General features: G+C 45.6%; 1 protein-coding gene across 3 annotated transcripts in view; it reads left to right on the top strand.

Moving 5' to 3' along the window:
- The window catches only part of NSF (N-ethylmaleimide sensitive factor, vesicle fusing ATPase), a 1,025,749-nt gene that overhangs the window by 708,506 nt on the left and 300,846 nt on the right, over positions 1–16,397 (top strand). For all 3 annotated transcript variants that reach the window (XM_069634162.1, XM_069634161.1, XM_069634163.1), the window contains one exon: positions 6,682–6,869. In XM_069634162.1, coding sequence (XP_069490263.1) covers positions 6,682–6,869 — 188 coding nt within the window. The remainder of the gene's footprint in view (positions 1–6,681; positions 6,870–16,397) is intronic.

Genomic DNA, 16,397 nt, shown 5'->3' with positions numbered 1-16,397 from the left:
CATAAACTCTTTAAACATATATCATTGTAATCCGGGTCGGATGCCCTTACCCGGGATTCATTCAAATTTTTCCAAACCAAAGTTCAAATCAAGAATGTTCTTTTCAATAGCCAAGTTCTGATCCAAATACAACACAAAGTTCTTTTCACTCCATAAGCCTTTTATTTGGCACTTGAATTGTATTATTGCTAAACAGACTTTATTTCTCTTCAAAATGATTTTCACTGTTCCACAGTTCTTGCTTGAACAAAAAGATTCTGGCTTCACACTTTCAGTCAATATTCGATATGTCTCTTCTTTGGAGAACGTCTTCATAAACGGTTTTGTCAGGATGGTTTTTCCACAGTTGATCACAACATAATAATGGATGTATTTATTTATTGGACATTTGTATGGTGCCTATACACAAGTGTTTCCAGGCGCAATAAGACAAGTTGGGGAATCGGGAAAGGGTGGGGGGACATGGAAAGAAAGTAGAGCAACAAAAACAGTTATATTGGCTTCGTGACATCCTACTGTGCAAGTGCAAGACATGGTGCTAAGTGCAGGAGGGCTAGAAAGAGAAGTGCAGGATTGGGGTGCAAGAAGGAAAGGGGGAGAGCAAGTGCTGGGGCGGGGGCAACATGGCAAGTGTGCCAGGGGGAAAAGGAGGGAGGGAGGATGAGTGCAGTGGACAGGGTGGACCAGGATAGGGCTAGTCTGGGGAAGGGAGCCGGAGGGCAATTGCTGGCAAGGGATGCTGGGGGGGGGGGACTGGTAGTGAGTGGTCTGGCCCCTGTATGAATCTGAGGGGACTAGGCCCCAGTCGCAGCGGGATAGTTAGCACAGAAGAGAAAGTCTTGAGGAGTTTCCGGAATTTAAGAAGATCCGGCTCATGTCTGAGGGGAGCAGGGAGGCCGGTCCAGAGGGAGGAACCAGCCGAGGAAAGAGATCTACCGCCCACTCTATCATTGGTAAAACGTTTGACCTGCAGAGAATTGGAGCCAGGGGACCGAAGGACTCTGGCAGGGAGGTATTTAGGGAAGGAAAGCTGGATGTAGAGGTCATAGGCCCCTGACAGCCTTGTGGATGATGCAAAGGGTCTTGAATTCGATCCTTGTTATCACTGGGTGCCAGTGGAGAGATTGTGGGGCTGGAGAGATGCGGTCCCTGGGCTTGAGGCCAAGGATACACCTTGCAATCCTATTCTGGATTAGTTTAAGGGGGCGAAGGGAGGAAAGAGGCAGATTGAGAAAGAGGCTATTGCAGTAGTCCAGCCTAGAGAGAACCAGGACTGTGGAGATTTTGAGCTTCTGGGGGAAGGTGAGGAAAGGTAAAATGGCCCGAAGGAGGTGGAGCGGAAAGTTGGACTTCTTGGCAAGGTCCATGATGTGTGGAAAGAGAGAGAGGAGTCAGAGAAGATCCCAAGGTTTTTTGCCTCACGTGGGTGAGGGGAGGGGACACAAGGAGGCTGGCCAGAGAGTGAGGGGGGAAACGAAGAGCTGGCGCCCCAATGAGAAGGATCTCAGTCTTACTGGCATTAAGGCAGAGTTCATTGGCAGAGCACCATGCCTGAATAGCAGCTCAGTCAGTCGGGTATTAAAGAGGAGGGGGAGGAGGTAGAGGATGGCAACTTGAAGGAGAGCTGTGTGTCATCTGTATAACACTGAAAAAGAGGGGAAAAGGTGGAGATCAAATGGGCCAAAGGGGCCAGGTAGATGTACAAGAGCCATGGTGATAGGATAGAGCCCTGAGGGACGCTACAAGTAGAGAGTGAAGCAGAGGAGAGAAAAGGACCTATTTGCACTTGCAGTGCCCGGCCTGTGATGCCTAGGGTATCATGGAGACGGTTTAGGAGGATGCTTTTTTCTTGCCTCCACAACCTTCTACCAAATTACAGTACTTCAATATCTTCTTCCTGTTCCACTTACCTGCCAGGGCTAACCACTATTTTGTCCCTTTCCTGATGTTCTCGCCGGCCAGGATAAAACTCCTACCACTACTACAAGTGCTCTGTGGTGAGACTGCTTCAAATTTTCCACACTTCAATCCTCAATGTGGAATGTCAAATCAACAACTGCTCCATCAATAGGTCACAAGACATTGACAATGTCTCTCACCCTGATTTGTTTGCTTATCCCCCTTGATAATTGTTACAAGGAGGGCTTCCATTCAACCATCTTTGTTCTCCCTCAATTGCCCTTCTTTGGTTTTGGCACTGCTGATTTTCCTTAATTGCCTATTCTTGACTTTGTCAATATTGGTTAAAATGTTCTTGTATAAATGATCTTCCTTTTAAATCGCATTCAGTTTGTTTGAATATTCTTCAATTTTGGCTTTGGCAAAGGTGGTTGCAATATTCATTTTATTCTTCGGTTAAACAATATCACTTTTTGGCTTTGGTGGTTTCAATGTTCTTCAACTGGATCTCTTAATATAAGAGCTGCGCCCACTTCTACAATGGTGGATACATGTTCCTCAATTATCTTTCTTTTAACATAAGAGTTACGCTTAATTGGTTTCCATTCAATAGTTTGGTATTCAAAATTGTTATCGGGAGTCATCGGTCTGTTTCGGAGAGCCCTGGGTTTACCTGGCAAAGGAAAACTCACGGGTCTTTCCGTGCGCATCCATTGACCTGCTGCTCCTTCTTTCTTGGCCGGGTTCGCAGAGGCGACTGATCACTCCGGTCACGTTTCCCTTGCTCGCGCCTCCTGTAGCTGGAGCTTTCACTGCTCCACCTGCACTCTGGTGAACACCACACACTAGCGTTACATGCAGCAACACCAGAAGATCTCCTCTCTGCCTTTGGGACAGCCAGTCTTCGAACCGCTTCCGACTGCACGTCCTCTGCAGTCTACAGGGCTTGAGACCTCTGCAACTTCCATGACATAGCGTCCTGCTTCCAATATAGCAGCGGCTTTGTTTCATTTTTCCTATCTCTGCTCACACTGCTTCCTTCTAAAGGCCTGCACCTGAGGGGGCTTTAAATGTGTAAACGTCCCGCTCAGGTGTGGGGCATTAGAACTAGGCTGCACACAATATCCAGTTAATATGTTGAAAATAAAAGCATTATGGGACTTGGAAGTTCCCAATATTCGTGTTCCTTTTTATAGCATTTAATTTCTTCTGATTCAATGATTCATAAACATTTACCTTCAGGGGAAGTTTTCAAAGGAATTAATAGTTGATTCTTGATTTTCTAATTCAAACCTAAGGTGAAATTATTACTATTAGTAGTGGTGATATTGGTTCCCTGATCCTTACATGTATCATTTCTACATTTACCATGGGGGTTTTCAGGACTGACAATTGCCTTTCTATGACAAGCCATCGGGTATTCTGGTATTAGACAAACTTCACCCTCAGATAAGGATGAATACCGGTGCTCACCCAACAGAGTTATCCCATTCCCTTAGCAGACTTCTCCCAGGTGATCCACCTGGCTAATACCACCCCCAGGGATAGGATCAGATAGCGGCTGTCTTCCCCTGGCCACCTGGGAGGAGATTTTATCCCTCGCAGATGTTATCCTCACAGAATCCCTGTCATCCTGGATTCATCACACTTCCCCTGGATCAATTCAGGTTTATCTGTAACAAAGTTCAGGTTCAAGAGTTCTGGTCAACAATAAAGTTCTGTTCAATACAGGATACTAAGGGCCTCATCACGAGTTGGGCTGTAGCCCTTAAATGTGGTGGTAATAGTATTACAGCCGCATTTAAGGGCTGGCCCTAACACAAGTTGGGCGCTAAATGGGCTGTTTCACCTCCAGCCTTTCTCTGGAGGTGAAAATCCCCTGTTTTCGGCTGTATTATCGCCGGCTGTATTAGCCCGCATAATTAGCGCTGAAAATGCCCCATTGAATCCAATGGACCCAATGTGGAATGGGGATTTACCGTTAACACCCAACCCGTGATCCGGCGGTAATACCGCTGGACCGATCAGTGCTAGGGCTATTACAGCTGGGATACAGCCCAACTCGTGATGAGGCCCATAGTCTTTTCAATTCAATAGATCATTTCACTTCGCAAAGTGACTGTCTTGCTTCTCAAAGGCCTCTTTCCAATTCAAAGTAATTGTTAATATTTTCACAACCTGTTGCTTGGAAAACTACAAAATCGTTTTCTCGAAACATGAATTCAGAAATCAAATACAAGTGTTCTTTTCTCCAAATGCCTATCACGTGTTAGCACATCATACTTCTTCTTTATAAGAGCCACTTTAGTCAGCATGTCTCATTCAAAGGAAACAGTTTATTCAGGATGGTTTCAACAATCACTTTCTGAAATATAGCAGTTTATCAAAACAAACTGATGGAATCAACATCTCTTTTCCACCACAAACCTTTGCCAAAATCACATTACTTCGAATGGCGTCTTCCTGTTCCACTCGCCTCCCAGGACTAACTAAAATTGTTCCCTTTCATGGTTAAGGATAACACTTTCATGCCAATTTCATTCCTACTACTGAAATTGATGCTCTGTGGTAAGACTTGTTCCAAACTCTCCACACTAGATTCATCAGTGAGGAGATTTGAACCAACAACTGCTTCTCCGATTAGTCATTTGACTTCTAACACCATTGGCTTACATCCTCTTCCAAATGGATATTTCACAAAAAGGATAATGATTTTTTTGTTGGTATCTTTGCACCAGGCAATGTAGGTTACAGTCCCCCTGCCGCCCTGATCTCTTTTATTAGGAGGGCTTTGCGCCTGCAACCTCTGATTTCTAGCTGTGACATTTTGGCTGCTGATAGTGTGGGTTATAATGCTCTCCCCTTGGACATCCTTTATTAGGAGAGTTGCACCCGGTTTGTCTGCATTTCTCTTTTCTTAGGCTTTGGCAATGTGAATTACAATTTCCCTCTATTTAGCATCCTTTTATAGGAGAGTTGTGCCCAACTTGCCTTCTTTTCACTTTCCTTTGGCTTTGGTAATGCGGCTTACAATGCTCCCCTATTCATAATCCCTCTTTATGAGAGTGTGCCCAATTTGCCTTAATTCAGTTTTTCCGTATTCAAATTAGTTATTACCTTCGGAGCGCCCCGGGGTCACCTGCATCAGGCCAACTCGCAGGTATACCTTGCCATCTCCTTCTGACTAACCGCTAGTGCTGCGTCGCTCTTCGGGACGTCTCAACTAGTTATACAAGTTTTACATGCATTTTCATTCAGATAGCAGTGCTATTCAAAAAGGCATGTATTACAGTTTTTAACACTGCTAGGTTTAAGTTAAAGGAGTGCCGTTTCTCTTTTACTATTGTTTATTGGGATCTTAAGGATGAACACACAGGGGTGTTTGGTTATATGAGATATATAACACTAAAGTAGACACATAGGTTTTGTTTTGATCTTGTGATGCTTCACGGTTGCACTAAGATTGGTCATAAATTGGGTACAATTATTTGACTATGATTTCAGTATATATGTATTAGTTTGTCATTGAGATTGATATAACAAGCATGGCTCATGGTGGAGGTGTTTGGGTTCCTTCAATAGATTCAGAGCCTGATATTCTTGTGATAATTAGGAGAATTTGAAGTAAGATGAACTGTGATTTTCACATAATTCAAAAAGAGTTCCTCTTGTAATATTATGATTTATACAGATGACATTCCCTGAAGAAGAGTTTAGACTCGAAATGCGTTGGAAACCAAAGCTTTATAGCATGTCATAAGGATTGCAGTCGTCACCTACTCCATTTATCAAAAATGTATGTCAAGTTATAAAATACACTGTTTAATGACATTGTACTAGCAGACATGCTAAAAAACCGATTTGTTTTTGTAATGTAAAAGAAAATATCCATTCTAATGTATTATAAAAGTAATTTTTTCAGAAAATGTGTGTACTTCCCAGGATTTGTAAAACTGTTATGGGTTGTGTGCAACAACTGTCAACACTAGTCATTTAGTGTGGCCCAAATTCATATTGAGCAATCGGTTTGCCAGGTTGTGTGCTGGTAGTTTTGATTTTAAACAGTGGCTGACAATGTTGAGAGGTGCCGTACACCATCGTGGCCCTTTTATTGGTTAGATTGGGGGGGATAGCAACACTATAGAGGTAGAACGGGAGTTAATTCTTTTGGGAGTTTGACTTTTGGCCTTCTGAAGGGGAGAGGGATGTGTTTTCTTGTACATTGTATATTTGCCTGTTGAAGCAGACTCCACCATTTTCATCTCTGTTTAATGCTAGCATACCTGTCAATTTGAGCGGGGAGTTCGGAATTCATATCCATAGCTGTTCACTCAAACGGCAGCCTCTTTAAATGACAACAGTCATGTTACCACACTTCAACTTTCCTGCATCACCCATTGCTGACAAAGGCAGCAGTAAAAAGGTTGATCCATAGTAGTAATCCTATAATTTATAGTCCCATCATTAAAAACTAGGCCCCCCAAAAATAGGAAAGGCATGGCTATTGAAGCAACATTGCGCCATAGTGAGATTGTTGGAGCAAGTAATGGACACTCGTTCAGATGTATATGCAAATAAAGAAGCTATTGGTTAAACACAAGCTGTCTAGCATTGTAAGGCATTGCATTGAACAACTTTGCAGCCACCAATTCATCAATAACTTTTATTCTCCAAGTTAAGAGTGTGGGCTTGTTGCTGATAACCACTACACAGGTCACCCAAAGGTAAAGTGCTGATTTTTAAGGACATGCTTCATTTTCGTCTTTTGTTCTAACTTGCTAGGGTTGCCGGATGAGAGAGGCCGTGTTCAGATACTTCATATCCACACGGTGAAGATGAGGGACCACAAGTTGTTAGCCCCAGAAGTGGATATTAATGAACTGGCGCAAGAGACCAAGAACTTCAGTGGCGCTGAGCTGGAGGGCTTGGTGCGAGCAGCCCAATCGACTGCCATGAACAGGCATATAAAGGTCAGTGTATCAGCTTCTCCTGAGATCCTCTAACCATCCAGGTGCTTGCATAGTCTGCTTTTCGCACAGGGTAGCACTAAGGCCAAAGAAAAAGCAAAGCGTGAATGATAAGCAACTGCCTATGCCAGAAATTGCCAACACAAAAGGCAACAATAGTGTAATTAAAACCGGTTTACCACGCCAGTTAAACTCCAGGCATTGATTCATTTTTTGAATAGGTACCATAACATCACAGATGCAAAATTACTCTGGGAAGGTTTCATATGGGGTTTTAGGACCCACTTCTCAAGGAAGAGAGGGACCAAGGAAGCAAGCAACTTGCGGTCGGCACTGGGGATGCCTGAAGTGGTGGCTCAGAAGGTAAAGAAAGAAATCAGACTGGGTAGGGTTGCGGGGCCATTTGCATCTCCGCCCATGGAGAATTTTGTGCTGTCACCATTGGGGTTGGTTCTCAAAAAGGAGGAGGGACAGATTCACTTGATCCACCACCTCTCTTTCCCGGAAGGGGAATCGGTGAATGATGGCATTCCAGAGGAGCTGTGCCGGGTACATTATTTTTCTTTAGATGATGCCATACAGATGGTAAGAGCAACGGGCAGGGGGCCCTGATGGGGAAGGCCGACATTGAGTCTGCTTTCCGGACACTACCTATCCATAAGGAGAGTCATAATTTGCTGGGATTCAAGGTACAGGAACAGTATTTCTATGACAAATGTTTGCCAATGAGCTGTGCTATTTTGTGTTCATACTTTGAGGCATTCAGCACTTTCTTGGAGTTTGCATCGAAGGAAAAGGTGCATAAGGGCGGCGTATTGCATTACCAGGATGACTTTTTGTTTATGGGCAAGGAAGGGTCCGGGGAGTGCAGGGTGCTCATGAATGGTTTCGAAGGGTTGATGGAGGCTATGGAGGTCCCTCTAGCAGAGGGGAAGACGGTGGGTCCTGCCACAACACTGACATTTCTGGGGATTGAAATTGACTCCGTTAGGGGCGAGCGCAGGCTCCTCCCTGATGAGGTGCAGAGGTTGAAAGAGACGATCAAGGTATTGAAGGGCAAGAGCAAGGCTACCTTAAGGGAACTTCAGTCGCTGGCACGTAATCTCAACTTTGCTGGGAAAGTAATTCCCTGCGGGGAAAGTGTTTCCAAGAGGTATCGAGCTCAAAACAGTGGGATTGCGGCATGCCTCCCAACATGTGCGGATAGGTCCCGAAGTAAGGGAGGATCTTAGAATGTGGGAGAATTTTTTTGGATGATTTCAATGGGATGTTGCTGTGGCGGGAAGAGTGGTCCAGCAGCGAGAGGCTCATGCTGTTCACGATTCGTCAGGGGCTCATGGTTTTGGGGTGATTTTGGACAGCAATTGGTGTGGTCAGGCATGGCCGTCAGAATGGCACAAGAAAGAGATCACCAGGGACATCACGTTGCTCGAGCTGTTTCCCATTGTGGTGGCATTTTAAATGTGGGGGGAATTGTTGAAGAACAAAAATGGGTTATGGTCTGGCAACCTGGCGGTGGTACAGATCATCAATCAGGCGACAGCCAGCAATCCAAGGGTGTTGAGACTGCTTAGGGAACTGACCAGGAGCGTCCTTGCATTGAACATAGAGGTCAGGGCTCGACATATTACAGGGGTCAAGAACGTAGCCGCTGACGCTCTCATTTACAGTGGGAAAAGTTTTGGGTGAATTGGCCAGAAGCAGGCGAGATGACTCCATTCAAGGATTGCTGGTGGGGCATGATTGGGGTGATCTAAGTGCGCTGATACACACAGCCCTAGCACCTGACACGGCGAGAAGATACCAGGCATGCTGGAAGCAGTTCTTGGCATTTCAAAACAAATTTCTGTCAAAAGGGCAGAAAGATTCACCGGTGCGTACCTTTGTGGGATGGTGCTGGCGGTCAGGCAGAACCAGAGCCTTGGATGGCTTACCACTCGGCTGCGATGGCGCATTATTCTAAGCTACGTGGTAAAGTTAACCCTACTAAGGACCATTACATTGTAATGGCCATGAAGGGTTGGGCAAAGCAGGGGGTGAAGACACCTGACGAAAGGCGGCCAATTGACATTGTAAAACTGCATGGTGTGATTCATTGCTTAAGGGTGGTATGCCGCAATAATGCAGAGAGAGTGTTGTTCACCACTGACTTCACAATAGCTTTCTTTGGCACGTTCAGGGTAAGAAAGCTGGTGCCAGAGAATAAGAAGGGCAAGGGTATCAGGTTTTTATGATTAAAAGAGGTACAGGTCATGGAGGGTCGGTTAAACATTTGCCTAAGAAGGTCAAAAACTGATCAGAGGGGTAGAGGGTCCACTGTGATGCTTCATGCCATCCAGGGGAGTACAGTCTGCTCAGTGGCAGCCGTGGCAAATTATCTTCAACAGAGACTGCCTTCCGACAAGGGGTCCCCACTGCTTCTGCACAGGGATGGGTCCGCATTGACCCACTTTCAGTTTAAGAGGGTAATGGACTGACAGACGGGGTGTTCGGTACAAATTTGTTTAGGATTGGGGCAGCCACCTCTGCAGCAGCCGGCGGTTTGGGGGCTGATGACATCAAGTAGTTGGGGAGGTGGTCATCTAGGTGTTTTAAGAGATACATCAGACTGGATAAAATGTAGTACTAACCTGCCGCTTTCTCATCTCCTTCCAACCAGCAGCAGCACAGAGGAGGAGGCTGTTAGGGAGAATTCTCTGTTTAGGCTGAATTTCCTAACCTAGTGAGTCCCCCAGCAGCTTTGCTGGATTTCTGGAGTTTTTTTTCTCCTGCCAAGAGTGAGACTCTTTTTCTCCCACTCTTGGACATGATTTGTGGTGTTTCTTTGAATGTTAATGTGTTTTATGGGCTATGGGGTCTTTTACTCCATAAGGTCTCATGTGTTTGTTCTATGTGTGTTACACAGCACCTTCCGTGCAGTAACACGGGGGTGTCATAGTGACCCCCCACCATAGACTCCATACCCTGGGACTGACTACGGTCTCCCAGGGCATGTAAAGTCACCATTGGCTTTACTAGTCCCAAATTACTAACAGAACCAGTACAAACCATCATATTATGGACTTACTGGTAGGGGCAATTCGATTGCCCCTGGGTCTGTTGTTCGAGGGGGCACTGTCCCGTCCCCCTTCGTCGAGTTTTGGCTGGTGGCAGTGGATACTACTTTTTATATTCAACCGTGAATATATCTCTATGGTATTTTCCCATTGTTCGAGTCTAATACTTTTTTAACATAGCCTGTAACATACCGCCGGTTTATTTATTTAATATTAATTCACCGGTTGGTATTTTCTGCCAAAACTCGGTTTTAAAATGGTGTTTGTGTTCGCCTCTGTAACTTGAAACCAAAGGTCGAGCCCTTTGTTCCACTTTTGGCGGGCTTTTACACAGAAGCCCTCCAAAGTGGTGCCACTCTGTCTGTGTACCACAGGGGGGTGTGGGAGGGGGTTTAGGCACCTTGGACTAAGTTGCCTTGCCAACCCAAGTCGCACTCTTGCGTGATTGGCCCAAGTGGTGAGCCACCCCGCTCACCACGTAGCATGTTTGATTGACAGCTAGGCTGAATGAATGGGGGTTTTCTGCATAAAAGCAGGGCTTTGGGGACTGGAACTTCAGAAGTTGCCACAGGACCTGAAAATCCGACGAGGGAGAAGCTGAGCCGACCTGCTACGACAACACCACCGGTGGAGCACTGCTGAACCGACTCACCACTTCCCAACGACAGAGGAGATCTCCCGGCTGGAGAGTCTCCTTCCCTTGACTGGTGGGCACAACCAGTTTACCTTCTTTGCTCGCCTCCCAGGACGTCTCGTGGTCGAATTGTCCGTGCCAAGCACCCCGGCAATCCGGATAGCCACTTACCACTGGACCGCGAATAAAAGGACCGCTCCTTTTAATTGAGAACTCCGCGGCTGGTTTCTTCCCCGGCAGTGCAACAGACTCCTGTTTTCCTCCATGACGAGATCCCCTCTTCCCCCGGACGAAGCACCGACTTGCACCCGCTGCCAGGAACAACTGCCCCCGCTGGAGCGTTCTCACCATTTTGAGGTACCGTGTCCGCCAGGCCTCCCTTTCTAAAGATTGCTACAAGGTAACAATAACCCCTTAAACTTCTGGACTGGGCTGGGCGCCTTGACCATCTAACTGGTCCCTTTCTTTTGGTCCAACTCTTTCTGAACCTTTTGCGAGACTTTTGGGCACTTTCAACTGTGTGACCTTGGACACATTTCGTCCGGAACCTCTTAAAGTGGGTCCGGCCTTTTTGACTTTACGGTTTTAACCTGCCTTCTTCTCCTACTGTGTTCTTCTGAAAGTGTTGGGATCTGTTTCTATCTTTGCTCTGCCTTTCTCTCCCTCTTAAACCGATTGATTAGAGTGCCATCTTCGTTAAGCGCTCACCGCTGTCTGAAAATAAGTGTTGCTTTACTTAAGACTTATCTAACAATCATTGAAGGGAGTGTATATCTTCTAGTGACCGTGTTTTTGAACTGCTTAAGATTAGTGCCAGTGTGTTTAACTAGATGTGTTTTTAAATAAATAATTATCTCTTTTACACCAAGCTCTGCTCAGTGTTTGCTTGTTCTACTGTGTTCTTTTGACCTATTGTGAATACTCTATATACTGCCTAACTCTTCTTGAGAGAAGTCTGACTGCTCAGCCACAGCTACCAGGTAAATCTGGGTGGTACAGACTGCTACCAATTGGGTTTACTGCCAACCACCTGTAGTCCTAAATCTTTTGCAGTGGTCCCAGAGGGAACTGCACAGGTTTCTGCCTAACAGAGGCGGTCTGTCTGGGTGGTAGGGCATTCCTTTGTGTCGAGGGCCGGGGACAAGCTGGACTGAAAAACAGGGGGGACTGCCTGCTGGGGAATACCAGATATGGTGGCACGGGAGTCCTGGGATGAGATGGGCCCAGCTCCAGGGGCAAATTCACAAGTTGCTGGGTGAGCAGCAGAAGCAGGAGGTCTTGGTCATTCATCTGGGCGGTAATGACTTAACAAGCATGGGGAGGGGGCTCTGATAGGGAGATGGTTTCTTTGCAGGAGTTGACGGCAGAACTGGGGTAGACTGAGATCATGTGGTCCGAAATAATTCCAAGACAGGAATGGAGGGGAGCGGAGACCACACAGCAGTGGAAAGATCAAGGAGGAAACTGAATTGCGCTATGTCAAAATTCTGTAAGGGCAGAGGTTTTCCACAGATCAGACATGGCTTGATAATCTTGAAATCCCCGGAATATTATCTAAAGGATGGTGTGCATTTATCAGCGATGGGGATGGAGCTCTTTTTCTGGAATGTGTGCACTAAGCTCCTGGAGTTGTAAACCAGGAAAAGGGGGGAGCCACAGTGGACGGTAACCCACCTGTGGCGTGGCGGTGTTTGGGCGACCAAGCACAAGAGACCGACTCCGAATGAGCCATGAGAAAGCCAGAAGGGTCTTCGCTCTTCTCGGACCAGCGCCTCTTGGGAGCCTAAGCGGCAGGGGCGTCCGGTGGTAACAGTAAGGGCTTAGCTTCCCCCAGAAAAAACGGCACTCTCCCCACCCATGAACACCTGCAAGGGCATGCAGGGCTCAGGCACGAAGGGTGCAGAGAGTTGGGCCTACTTTGTGCAGGAAAGGGGGGGAAGCAGGTTATTGGACACTGAGCAGGCGCTGCACCTTCAGACCTATTTTCACTAATATGTGCAGTGTGTCTCATGATTATGTTGTGAAAATAAATCTGCGGCCCTTTTTTGCCAAAACGAAGACCAGTTTCATTCTTCCCCTACTAAGGGGAGAGGAAAGGAGCAGGAGAATGAGCAAGTATAATGTTGGTATTACAAATGGACGAATGCACGGGTTATGAATCACACTTGCATAGAGACAAAGGCTGGGTTACCTTGACTAAGTTAGTCGCTTAGTGAATTGGCAGAGTTTAACACCTAATCTATAGCAATGGGTGCCTCAGGAAGTCTGGAGCGTCCTCACAACTTATTCGGTAACCTGCATCACTATGGAAGTAGCTGTTAAAAAACATACTCGTTATTCCATTATAAAGTCTGACTGTGTACATTAAAGAAAAATATAATAATTTCAGGTGTCAACCACAGTCGTAGCAATAAGCTGGGAATCCCATGCTTAAATTGCTGCCCGTGTTTTTTTAAGAGGAGTTTAGTTATACTAAAAGTTACAGACTTTGACCATTACAAGGTGATGGGCATTCACTATCTAAATCTGCATGGCACATCTGACTTCGAAGGGACTCCCAAGGCGCTGTGAGATGTGTAAAGTCTCTTCCTGGTTCTAACCGGATCTTATGAATGCATCTTAGAGGCCTTTGTAATTTGAAAGAAAAAGCGGACTTCGCGTGTAATTGTGCACTGTTGCATATATGAATGTAATAAAGGTGACATGTAGTTCATAACCCCCTGCCTTGTTTAATAGTCATGCCTGCCCTGTTATGCGGTGCCTTTACAATGGCATGAAAGGGTTGCAGTACACAGAACACATTTGAAAGGAGGCAAAAAAAAGTCTACTCTCTCAGTGAAGGGTCCAAGTAGGGTGGAGAAAAGCACAAACCTAGAGGGGTTCAATCCAGCCGTGCACAAACATAGAGGGGTTCAATCCAGGCGTCTGGCGGGCTGGCTCGCCCTCTGCAGTGTTCCTTTTCATCCTGCATGCTCTCCCTTTTCGGGTCCTACCTTTTTATTTTTCAGTGTTATTTTTTGCAAGTCGCACTATTTATATAATATGTGTACCATTTAAAATTCGGTGGTGTTGTTCCATCGTCTGTTTTGTGGGGTGCTGTGCGTCAAAGCCTCTAGTGTTGAGTAGGAGTTCCCACTGCTATCTGCATAACGGGTTGCATGCCTACAGCACGGCAGAAAAGTTGCCAGTATCTCATTGAAAGGTTCCTGGCATTCCCGTCAATCTTGGTGGGCACTATTTTCTCACTACATTTAAAGTCCTTCCGGTCATCCTGGCTTTTTCTGTTGCATCCTACCCCTTACTTCAATCTGTGCTGCCCCATCCCCCAACACACAAATAGAACACAATGCTGCTCTATGCTCGATGGTGCTTGAATGCAAGTCGTAAAAAAGATGGTCTACTTAATAACAAATAGTCCTAAAAAAGGAGAGCTGTATGTCAATGCTTGCGCTTAAAAATCCCACCATATATTGCTGAAATGAAACGGATTAAAATGTGCAGATTTGCACTAATCCCAGTAATTAATCACTACAAAAAAGTCGTGCCAGGAATGATATATGGTTTGGTATTAAACCCTTGCTGTGTTCGCCATTCTTGATAAAAAACGGAGGGCCATATGTGGTATCCCTTGCTATCATGTCCAGCGTGTGTACCAACCGCAGTGCTTTGCTACTTGTGACTACGTTAAGCATAAATGTCAGAATGGTTGCAGATTTGTGCCGCAATATTGATTTTGTGTTGTTGCCAACCTTTGCAATCAGTGGTGCTATATGCTTGGGGGTGGGGGGCTGGCTGCATGAGGCAGTACGAGCACCACAGATTTCATATTTAAGCAGATTGACATTTTGTTTATTCATATGGTTTATTGTAATGCTCTATTGCTAAAGTTGCTTCTAAGTGCCACTTAAATATAGCCGCCCACAACTGCAATCGAAGTATGTATGCTCTCTACATTGCTGTATAACAAATGTTATGCATCCTCTTTTGCGTTTAAGCATCCTCGTTGTACCCCCTGAATAAAAAGGACTTTATTTTTTATAATGCTTATTTTTTGGGCATTGGGTACACGTATGCTGTGGGGTAATCTGTGTCCATGCAGGACAAGAAGCAGAGAAGGGGGGAGAACGGACATTGGGAATGCCCGAATAAGAGCAATGGTTTATTTAATGAACACGTGTGTTTTAGTTTTCGTCTGCATAAGAAGGGCTTGTACAATGAATTGTAGAGGTGGCTTGGGTGCGTTTTACCGAATCTTCGGAGTGTACTCGATGGATAGATAGTACATAAGCTTGCTTGGACATAGGAATGGCCTTTTTGTGTACCACTTTGTAGATGAGGCATGGGCTCCTTGATTTATTACAATATCTTATCCGAAGTTATTTCCGCTGTTTAAAGGCCGGGGCTATATGATCATGGAGAAAGATTGAGGATCAGTCTGCTTGCCTCTGGTGGAAGTGGATGGAGATTGCTCGAGGATATATGGGGGATCCCAGTGTTACAGGGTGATGCCTCGTCCAGTGTGCAGAGGATTATGGCGCTGAAGAGAAAGACTTGGGTGTTGAGGAGAGAAGTAATATGCCTTGCAGTGTTTAGTAGTAGTTGAAGGTTTGAGTGAGCTACTTGATTATACTGAACTTGTCCTTGAGGTATGCTACTAGGTCCCCAATGGATTTGACAGGGAAGAAGGTCCAATAATTTCAATTGGCCATTGGAAAGTACGTGTGGATGGGCCATCTGCACCCCAGAGGAGAATCACATTTGTCTGTGTCATTACTTTGCTTTACTTTGATTTCAATATTGATTTTTGACATTACGGTAGCACATAGTGCCCACTTTGTGCCTTTGCTCTTGGCTACCCTGATCTAACTAAGAGCAAAGTGTCATCTGCACTTATTTAGAACTCCAGTTTAAATCCCATGAGTGATATGTATTATTGGGTGCATTCAGGGATGAGCAGCTAATGTGAATGGGAGCAGCACTAGAGAAATCCGTTGTCCAAGGATTAGCAGGGAGGGAAGTTTCTAGTCTCGCCTGTTGGGTGTGATGGTGGTGCCCTGGATGGGAGGAGGTGACTGGGCAGCAGGAGTGTAAGCGGTGGCCTACAGCACTTACCTTTTGATGCAACATGCTTCAGAGTCATGCCTGTCTGCTCGTCAGTTTCCAATCTGCTTCTGATCAGGACTTGAAGTACTTGTCGTTGGCGCCTTGATGCTCCCATACATATATAAAAGGGCGCAACGAAACCTACATTTTGGGGCAGGGGGCCATTTGGTGATGGGAGGGGCAACTTCAGAAACTGGGCAGGGCAGGTTTGGAAGACCCGCCCCCTCTGTTCTACCCCTATGGTTGTCTGGTGTGGGGCCCATTGTAAAGCATAATATGCCAGTGAGAATGACAAGGGGATTTAAAGATAAAATACACATTTAGTGGCTTTGATGATGTTTATATCTAAAGCCCTGTCCTTTAAGCAAAATCGACCACCAGAGGACCAGGCGGAAGTACAGTGTGCCACTTATCCAACTTCTACATGAGATGCAAACCGTACATTTCTGTTCATTATACCATATAGGCCAGTATAAACATTTTCATGCAGGATGTGCCCATACATTTCCATTCTGGCTTCACCAAAATCTGCCATTATTCCCATATATGAACATACTCATGTTTGCTTTGCACATAATGCCAGTAGTGATACTATAAGAAAACATGTCCACCCCAGTAAAAAATGTTAAACCACAGGAAGAAATGGCTAGACTGGCTATACCAAAATGCCAGTCTAGGCACGTAATAGCACGTCATGCCTACTTTGTTATAGATGGCCAGTAAAAAAAAGTCATGGCA

The sequence above is a fragment of the Ambystoma mexicanum genome, chromosome 13 (assembly GCF_040938575.1).
Source record: "Ambystoma mexicanum isolate Mex_15411 chromosome 13, UKY_AmexF1_1, whole genome shotgun sequence".
Taxonomy (NCBI): Eukaryota; Metazoa; Chordata; class Amphibia; order Caudata; family Ambystomatidae; genus Ambystoma; species Ambystoma mexicanum.
This window is presented reverse-complemented; position numbering and strand designations above follow the sequence as displayed.